This window comes from Physeter macrocephalus, chromosome 10 (assembly GCF_002837175.3).
Source record: "Physeter macrocephalus isolate SW-GA chromosome 10, ASM283717v5, whole genome shotgun sequence".
NCBI classification, from domain to species: Eukaryota; Metazoa; Chordata; class Mammalia; order Artiodactyla; family Physeteridae; genus Physeter; species Physeter macrocephalus.
In genome coordinates, this window is record NC_041223.1 from 22,671,093 (window position 1) to 22,681,627 (window position 10,535).

At 39.8% G+C, this 10,535-nt stretch overlaps 1 protein-coding gene across 4 annotated transcripts in view; it reads right to left on the minus strand.

Annotated features, from left to right (window-relative positions):
• ADGRG6 (adhesion G protein-coupled receptor G6) overlaps positions 1–10,104 on the minus strand; it is a 136,481-nt gene extending 126,377 nt beyond the window's left edge. For all 4 annotated transcript variants that reach the window (XM_024122445.3, XM_028494376.2, XM_028494374.2 and 1 more), the window contains exons 1-2: positions 9,655–10,104; positions 1,620–1,720 (exon numbers count right to left, since the gene is read on the minus strand). In XM_024122445.3, the coding sequence (XP_023978213.1) occupies positions 1,620–1,720; positions 9,655–9,656 (103 nt within the window). In that variant the 5' untranslated portion in view covers positions 9,657–10,104. The remainder of the gene's footprint in view (positions 1–1,619; positions 1,721–9,654) is intronic.
• Positions 10,105–10,535: the final 431 nt, after the last annotated feature.

Sequence of the window (10,535 nt, forward strand, 5' to 3'; positions counted from 1 at the left end):
AAAAAAAAAAAAAAAAAAAAAAAAGTAAAATAATGAAGGTGCATATACCAAATAAAATGTTGACATCTAAAATAAAAAGTCCCAATTTAAGGTTTGAAGAAGGCTTGAAAATTTAAAAATGCTATGACCTAACAAAAATGAATTTTAATCTCATAATTTATCTTACATCATGTAATTGGCTCCTGGAGGGTCACTTTTGAAAGTTAAGAAATAGTTCAACACTGTGCATGATACAAATCTAATGTAGGGCTTCCCTGGTGGCACAGTGGTTGAGAGTCCGCCTGCCGATGCAGGGGACACGGGTTCGTGCCCCGTTCTGGGAAGATCCCACATGCCGTGGAGCGGCTGGGCCCGTGAGCCATGGCCACTGAGCCTGTGCGTCCGGAGCCTGTGCTCCGCAACGGGAGAGGCCACAGCAGTGAGAGGCCCGCGTACCAAAAAAATAAAAATAAAAATCTAATGTATATATAATTTTCAGATCTCTTTACAAGTGTGCTTCCTCTTTCTGGCAATGAAAGTAACAGAAAGATAGACTTTATAAGGAAATTGAAACAAATTCACCAAAAAAACCACTCAAAGATCAATTTTGTTTTGAAGCCAGTAAACAAGTACCAGGGATTTCCCAAGTGAGTAGCTGAAACTACCTGATGGCTTGGAAAAAAATATTTGTATATTAAACACTAGTTAAATATCTTGATCCATGAATTAGCAATTTTAGCAGATAATCTATTTCCAGATTTGTTAAATGTATTATTTATAATAACATACAGGTATGTTATAAACATGGAATGTATAAAATCTTGAGTAAATCCCAAGTAATCAATACATAAGGCTTCATGAGTAATGACTTCATTCTAAAGGAAAATATAATAAACTGAATAAAGACAACAGTAAAAAAAATAAAAAGTGTAAAACAAAATGGGCTTAAGAAAAATGCAGTTTGCTCAAATAACAAACCCCGATAACTTTTAAAGATCATTCACATTCCTCAAGTTCTTACTGGCTCATTCATATAATTAGCTGTTTATAGAGAATTTGGCTTTCAATAACAGCTAAAAAGGTCTTATTTCAAAGTTGAGAAAAAAATTGTACTCTTTTTAAAAATTAAATATTTTCATTCTAAAAGTACTGTAATTAAAATTAACTTTGTCACATCATTTTAAGTCAACTAAATAACCTTCATGATCTAAAAACTTAATTTCAAATTCCTGTCTGATACTTGGCAATAAATAAAAATAGCAAAGCCTATACTTTATTTTTCATAAAGAACTGAATGAAAACTTGAAAAGAGAGAGAATTAAGTACTGTATATTTATTCAACCGTAGAAGAAACAGCTAGCACATTTTTAATGTCAGCTATGTAGCTATCTCATCATTCAATATGGGCGAGATAAATAAAACTAAAAGAAATGTAGCTAAGATTAAAGAAATACACTCATAAGAAAATAAAACAATGATCAAAGTAATAGAATTCACACATAATTAAAGAGGAATGAGAGGCCATGGACAGAAAAAGCCTGCAAGGACAGAAAACGTCAACAAATAAGAGGCACACTTATACTGAAGGCAATGTTATCATTATTAAATTCTGAGTTTTAAAGAAAAAGAGTCTTACTTACCTGAGGGAGGAACATACACAACATGTAAAGCAAATAAGAACAAAAGAGAACTTGGCTTCCATTTCGAATGACAGCTCCACATTCGGCCTGAGTGAAACATCCTGTCATGGAAAAAAGCAACAGTCAGGACACTTAGATTCAGTAAAGCATTCGGTCAATAAAATCTGTAGGTTTCCAGCAGGTACTGGAAAATAGGAACCTTCAGATTCAGCCTTGCTTCCAAATAAAAATAAGAAACTTTGAAGATGATAAACTAAGCATCCCCTGTAAGCTAATTAGGCAAAAGAAAAAAATCCATGCATTTTATTTGCCACTTGGTGGCACCTTCCTTATCAACAAATATATAATAGACGATTTCTTCATGAAGATGGGGAAGTATTCAGATAATACAAGAAAAAAATCACTTATAAAAAAAAACAATTTCGGCATCAACCTTCAGCATCACCAATCACATGTCCATCTGAGTAGCAAGAGGATGTTTTTATCAACCTCTTCTATAATCTCCCAGAAATTTAGGCTCTAGGGAAATGTTTTCATTTTATAACATCTGCTGCTTCACAAATGGAAATATTTAAAATTAAAGTGCCCAAACTTTCTTCCTTCCCCTAAAATTAAGTACAGAAGCACTAACATTCTAAAAAGATTAATTTATTTATATATAATAATAGCTATCGAAGTTTTTAAATGGCTAGTAAACACCAAGTATTATAGAAACTAATAAATGACATTAGATGGAGGGGTGCTGCTTTGAAAACTCTCAAATAATTCTCCGTACAAGAGTCTCATTTTTTTTTAAACATTTTTAAAATTTTATTTATTTATTTTTGGCTGTGTTGGGTCTTCGTTGCTGCCCGCGGGCTTTCTCTAGTTGCGGTGAGGGGTGCTACTCTTCGTTGCGGTGCGTGGACTTCCCATTGCTGTGGCTTCTGTTGTTGCAGAGCACCAGCTCTAGGCGCACAGGCTTCAGTAGTTGTGGCACGTGGGCTCAGTAGTTGTGCCTCGCAGGCTCAGTAGTTGTGGTGCATGGGCTTAGTTGCTCAGAGGCATGTGGGATCTTCCCGGACCAGGGATCGAACCCGTGGCCCCTGCATCGGCAGACGGATTCTAAACCACTGCGCCACCAGGGAAGTCCAACAGTGTCATCTTTAAACTCAAAATTATACTTAATGATTTAGATGGGGACATACATATTATCTTGGGTTCAGACACTGGTGTGATACTTTTCATTGACTCTGCCCTATCAAAAAAGGCAAACCACTGAAGGGGGCAGCAGCTGTAAAAGTCAGTCACAGAAAGGGACCATAAATGAACTGGTGAACAGAAGAGTCATGAGGCAGGAAGAACAGGTGAGGAGCAGTAAGAAATCTCCAGATCTTAAAATCCCCAGAGAGAGTTACTTTGATTATAAGTGGTAATCGAGAGTCATTTTATTTCTAAAAAGAGGAGCAACTAATAAGATACTTTAGGGCCACAGTAATACCTTTTTTCCTGAAGGTTGCTTATCTGGAATAAAATGTATAATACTAAATAGAAAACCAGAAAGTGGTAAGAGAAATACTTGAATAGCAAAAATAGACATCAAACTGATTCTTGCACTTGCCTTAAGCCTGCATTTTCAATCTGTCTTTTACTGTTAGAGACTACTTAAGTAACGAAGAGAACAAGATCTAGAGTCAGACAGACCTGGGTTTGCTACTTATGAACTATGCAACCCTTGGAAAATTGACTTCACCACCTTGGGCCTCCTAGTTTTCACCTGTAAAATAGGAACAACAATAGAATCTAGTCTATGGAGCAGCTGGATGATTAAATAAAATCACGTCATTTAAGAAATGTGCTTGGGCTTCCCTGGTGGCGCAGTGGTTGAGACTCCGCCTGCCGATGCAGGGGACACGGGTTCGTGCCCCGGTCTGGGAGGATCCCACATGCCGCGGAGCGGCTGGGCCGGTGAGCCATGGCAGCTGAGCCTGCGCGTCCGGAGCCTGTGCTGTGCAACGGGAGAGGCCACAGCAGTGAGAGGCCCGCGTACCGAAAAAAAAAAAAAAAAGAAAAGAAAAGAAAAGAAATGTGCCTAACATTCAGCAAGTACTCAATAAATATTAGCTATTTTTATTTTTACTACCACCCCGAGCATTCTAATATAAGTGTGCTTATTCTGTCAACAGCAAAACCAAAAGAAAGGACTTAACCAGGAACAGACAATAGGATCAATGTTATAAGCCAAAACCAATCTATTGACTTTGTGGCTACTTCTGGGATCCACTTAGAACAGAGAAGAAATGGATTATTCATGTATGCCATTATTACAGAAATTTAAAATAGTATCTGATATTCAGAACATGTTTTTATATTCACCAAACTACAAGCTCCAGCATCATGCACCTCCTAGGGGAAATTCTACATGAGCAAAAGGCTACGTTCTAAAGAGCATTTTTTGCACAACGTTGTAAATCAACTATACTCCTATAAAAATTTTTCTAAAACAATAATAATAGAGGATTTTTGTATGGAAGGTATATTTTCAAATACATCCATCCAAAATATTTGAAATTAAAATCAGTGTTACTGTTTACAAGAAGCAAGATGTTATAGTGAGTCATTAATAATAACGTAATAATGATGGATGTGAACTCTGGAATAGCACGTAGTTACATCCTGGTGCTTCTATTTACTGTGTGCTTTGGGGGCAGGGTCAAGTACTTAAACTCTGAGCCTATTTTCTCTTCTGTAAATAGAATATTATCCACCAAAAAGAACTAGATGTAACATTGCATGGAACTTAGTGAGCGCTTTAAAAAGGGTAGCCTGTAAACTTTTGTCACATGGAAAGTTCACTTTTTTGGAAGAATGGGTCCATTTCCCATTGATGCTGGATGAATGAGGTGCTTCCCATTCATGCTGGGGATGAATGAGTGTGCTTCTGAAACAAAAGAACAATTATATATTCAAAGAAGTTATCATCTGGAAGGAACAAAGATGAAGTCTAACCTCCTCATTTCACCGAGGAGGAAACTGAGGCCCAGAGGAATAAAGGGGCAAACCAGTGAAGCCTGGCTGACAGCCTTATAGATATTAATAGAAGGAAGTATCAGCCCAGGAGAACTCCTAGCTTCTTCAACTTTGTGGTGCATGACAATCCTCCATTATCAATATGTGAATAGTGGCCTCCTCTTCTGTTCCCGTGCTCTCTAAACAATACTCAGGGAATGATGTTCTTTAGTTTGATGACACTCAATACTATTTCCTGTGCTCATGCAACTTTATTTTGCTATAAAAGGTTCCAACACTTAGGAATTCCATATTCACTCCTGAAGCTATTTTATAAAAGCTGCCTGCAATCCTATCAGACAAGAGCTGCAAAGGACAACCAAGGGCTTAATGCATTCTAGTTCTCAGGACTCCATCACTTTGTAGAGAAAAGGAACCCAGAACAGGGCAAGAACTTGTAACCAACATAAACCATATGACACGCCACCTTTCATCCACTTTACTGCTTACTGAAGAACAGAAAAAAATAAATTAAGAATAGAACAGAGGAAGGAAAGCACTGTATGTCTTCTCAGGGGACCGATTAGCAAAGACACATCCCTGGGATTTAAACAACTTTCTCACAAGAATGGAAAATCCTGAACAGGGTTACTAAGGTTCTAAACAGGAACTATAAAAAACACAGTACAATTTTGTGTCACTCAAGTTGTGGCCTCAAAGTTCTATTGAAAAGAACAAGAATATTTTTTAAGTACAAGAGAGTCACAGACTTCTATAACCTGAAAAGAATCTAAAAGGTATGCAATAAAACCTATCATTTCACAGATGAAAAAACTATTGATGTTAAACTACTTGCCCAAGATCACATAATCAGTGGTGTCAGAGCCAAAAAGACCCCCTGTGTCACCTGCCTCCCAACTCAACTGTCCTTTTTGAGAGCCAAGCTACCTCTATTGCAAATTCACTCTCCTTTTCAATGTATATAGGCTACAAGATACAATATACTTAAATCCTGTGTCAGAAAGCTTTAGAATTCAACCCTTTTATAGGAATTGGTTTAAATGTTGATATGACTCCTTGTAGATGTCATTTAATCCAAATGCATTAAAATCTAAAAAACCTACTGTCTTCCATCTCTTTACTCCTACTGACTCCCCTAAAAGTCACAAAGAGAAATTAGTGAAGAAATTTTGAAATTGGTGGAGAAATTAACATGGTACTAATTCTCTTAATATCAGCAATAGTCAAAAATAACTTCATTCTCCATATACCAACTGTATTTCTATGGCAAATCTTTTCGGAAAGGGACATGAGGAGTAGCACAGAGAATACCTTAATTCTTCCAGAGTAAAAAGAATGGTAATTTGGTTTATCCAAGCCTGCTTACAATTTTGTTTCATTTTCTGGTTAAAGATCATGTTCCTGAGCCTAAACAATGAATAAAAAGAGAAGTGCTATTCTATTACTCATTGTAACTTCTTTTATTAAGTTGGGTTCACCCCCCCCACACTTCAAAAAGGCAGAAAGATTTATTCTTCAAATCTGCACAAATCTTGACCCTTATTTGAGCTATAATGTACATAACTGGCTTTACCATAAATGAAATTAAAAGGTAATCGTGAGAAATACACACACACACACACACACACACACACACAAATACATGTAAAACTGAGAAAATATGAAAAAGAGAGGTGTATTGTATCAATATCCTGGTTGTGATATTGTACTTTAGTTTCGCAAAATGTCACCATTGGGAGAAACTAGGTAAAGCGTACTTGGGCTGTCTCTGTATTATTTCTTAAAACTGCATGTGAATCAACAAATACCTCAATTAAAATTTCAATTAAAAAAGTAAACCCTGAAGCCCTGATGAATGTAAGTTACTTTCAGATGGTTCAGTAAAAAATTGTGTGTGTGTGTGTGTGTGTGTGTGTGTGTGTGTGTACATACGTACAGATAGTGGAGGGGAGAAGAGAAGAAGAAAAATGATAAAACGAATGGGGTAAATATTTACAATAAGTGTTTCTGTGTAAAGAGTATACAGTTGTTCTTTGTGTTATTTTTGCAACTTCTCTGTAGGTTTAAAACTATTTCTAAATAAAGTTAAATACACACATACACATTTACACTGAAGGGTATCAGTGTTCATCTGATGACACTTTCATCACTACTGAGTATTATTGCTTTAATCATTGCCAGTTTGATAGAAGAAATAATGTCTCATTTGGATTTCCTTTGCTCAGATTGGCATATTCAAGTCATTTGTATAGTTTTCCATTATAAATACTTTTCTTTCTAGTGATTTGTGATTTTTTAACCAATTCAATACTAAATATGTTAAGCCTTGGTCATATCTGCTATAAATGTTTTCAATACAGCAATATTAAAGTTTTCCTTAAGGCATTCCAAATAATTTCATCCTGAGTAATGCTCATAAGGAAAGTAAGATGACACTCAAGTAGCACACTCAAGTTTTATTGGCATTTTTAGTTACGATTGAAACGTCCTTTAAATGTTATCGCCCCAGTCACTCAGTGTGCTTCTTAATGTCATCCAATGTAGGTAATGTAATAATGTCATCCCATTAGAAATGAACTGGAAAGATGTAGTTTTTGCCCAAGCATGCCACACACACTGAACAAAGCCTTTTATTATTTAGTCTAAAGTCTAAATAGTTTCAAGAAATTTTTGATCATCCCATCAGAGATGTAAACTCTTGTAAGACATGGGCAGTCAGAAAAATGGTCAAGTTTAAGGAAGTGGTTGTCAGTTTATTTTTAATATATAAACTGATTCTCTTTCAAATCATTATTTCCAGAAATCAGAGTGATGTGTCTAGTTGGGCAGTAAAGCTACAAGCTTCTAATATTTCCCATAAGCCAAGAGACAATAGCCTCATTCACCATTCACACTGGAAAAGCACAATGTCATGTAATTTATATAAGCCATAAACGGAACAGTAGCTTCATGCAGCTTGAGACCAATTAATGCAAGTCTTGCTAAATCTATTAAATTTCTTAGGGTATGAAAAATATGCAGTCACTACAACTCCAAAGTATATTTATAAAGTCTGTAATTCCAGAACTTGAGTGTAACAATATATACTCTATCCACAGGAGTAGGCAGAAAATATACTTAAATAATTTGTGTATTTGAATCTATCAAAATTTAAATTTAAAAGATAGATAATATAGTTTATGTTTCCCTTTTTAACGTTTTTCAACAAGATAGTAGTAATATTTTTCTTGGAAAGGTTGGTATTACTTCCATATACTCTAACATACTAATATCTAAAAAGAATCAGATAATCTTAAACCATTCCATATGAATCATAAACAGCAAAAGAGAAAAAAGAAATAATTATAGTTATACTCTGGCAAGAAATGGAAAAACTTTCTGTCAAAATAGCTCAATAAAGAAACTCAAATCAGGGTATTAAACTCCATAATTTTATGTGATTAAATATTCATGCTTTTACTATATAATGACATAAGATTTTTTTAATCATATAGAATTCAAATGGACTATATAACTTAACTTCATAGTCAGAAAATTTTTACGTCACTTGTTGATCAGTTTCACATCTTTTATTTTAAAACCTGTTATTCGTATTTTCTTCATGTGTAACGTAGCTTTTTCCCCATAAGATTTAAATCACCTAGGAAAGCTGAAAGGAAGCTAGACAAATATCCGCTGTTAAAAACCTTACTATATTTTCAGAAAAAACTGAAGTTTAAAACAAACTCACATTCATTCAAAATGTGTTGCTTGTATGTGAGAACAAGTCTTATATGAGACTGTTGGCTGTATCCCAAAATAAATTCTTTCAGGTTATACCTTGCTAATTCCACTGGGTAAATGAAACTTTAAAACTCACAGGTGTGGAATTACTTCACATGCAGTTTAATAAAAATAAGTGGTTCCTTTCTAATTATACTGCTCACTACCAGGAACAGAGCTGCCAAGTGCTAGGCTTCTGGGCGCTAACCCTTTTTCCTATTTGGAAAATGTGTGCTGGAGGGAAGGAGGCAGACGGTGCAAGGAATGGACAAAGGCCTGAGGGTCTCGTCTCTTCCCGGGTATTACACTGAAAGAGGATATTTAAGTGGAAATAAATAAGGCTCCAGAAGTTGGGGGAGGGAGGGCGAATATCAATTTCTAGAAATTCTTGTATATTAGTGGAAGGGAGTAAAATGTCTGTCGGGGTGTCTGCCCAAGATTAAACAAAACACCAGAGGGGAAATTATATATTACAAGAAAAGGTAACTTCTGAGTTGGCCACAATAATAAGCTTGGTCCTTCAGAGAACAACCTTCCTTTTTCCATTCTGGAAGGCTAGGGGGTGCTCGGTGGCCCTTCCGCAGGGTCGCTCTGAGGCACCTCACCACTTGGATGACAATCCCAGAGGCAAAACCCATTAGGCTTCTCTAAGCGTTTCATCGACCTATACTCCTCACTTCAACTTCTATACAAGACCCTTCACAGATCCTATCACGTTCAATGGCATCTTCTATAATTACTTTTTAACCTACAAAGTACACCGTGAACTTTTTCTGCGCGCTTTTTTAAAAAAACCATTCAAATAACCCAAAGATCCAAGAATAACTTCTACAGTCAAGGGTGGCAATGTGTAAAGTCAACATTTTCTCGGCATACTAGTACCTTCCAAGCCCCCAGGTGCTGATCCAGGAGAGCGGCTTCTTGGCAGGGCGAGGCCCCTGGATGGAGCAGTCAAGCCGGTGACTCCTTGTTTAATTTGAATCCAAAACCTTTTCCCCATTCTTGAAGCCCTGCCCTTTTTATTATGCTTTACGCCGCCCAAACGTGAGGTTTACCTCTCGCTGGAAAAAAGCCAGCGGCACACACATGTCACAGCTCCGTCAGGCAGCAGCAGCTCACCCCTCAGTGCCTCGAGGGGGCCAAGTGAAGACAAACCGGTTTATTCCGTCAATGCGGTTGAAGTCCTTACAAAGCCCTTGGGGTGGGGCAGGGGGAGGCACAGGTAAAGGTGTGAAGGAATTCTGAGCTGAAAGGGGGGACTTACATGTCGGCATCACTGCGCTGAGGTCCCCAGGGGCCGCGCGGTCATGCTCCACCACCTTCCCCGGCTCTGCTGCTCCGAGTTCCCCGATGGAGCCGCCCTGGCGCCTGGGCCCAGCGCGGCGGCCGAAGCCTTCTTCACGCTCTTTCTGGAGAGGTCATCGGGGCTTCCCGACAGCCGCTCCTAGCCCGCGCTCGGGGTGGCGCAAGGTGGACGGCCGGCTCCGCGGAGTTCAAGTGCGGATCGCGGCGGCCAGGGGGCGGGCGGGGCGGCAGGTTCCTCCTTACAGAGAAGTTGGAGGAAAGTTAGGGCGAGAACGTTGAAGCTTAGCGGCTGGGTCTGCCTTCGAGCTGGTGCTGGGTGCTCGGGGTACCCCGGGTGCTCCCAGGGGGGTGGGCGGGTGGATGAAGGGGTCCGTTTCCGTAGGTCCTCGGCCCTGCTGGCGCGCGGTGGCACGTGGTCCCCCCCTTGTGGCTCTCGTTTCCCCCCTCTCCCCCCCCCGCCCCCGCGGGCTCGGGCTGTTCCCGGGGCCCGTCCACCCGGCCCGCGCTTCCGCCCCGAGGCTCTGCCCGGGCAGCGGGCTCAGGTGCTGCTGCCCTGGTGGCGCCCGGCGTCTGGCCGGGCCCCGCGCGGCCCTGGGGCGGCCCCAGCCTCGGTGCTCCGCGGCGGAGACCGTCCCGTGTGCGCAGCCGCCCCACCCAGGATCCCGCCCCGAGGCAGGAGAAAGAAGTCTCGCTGTGGGTTGGGAGAGGCGCTCCGCCGACGGGCTGCGAGGGGCAAGCTGCGGGGGCCGGAGGGAGTGGGAGACTGGCTCTGGGCCCGGCGCGGCTGCCAGCCGGGGGAGGGGGCGGGGCAGACCCGGAGGTCACCCGAAAGCCGGGCGC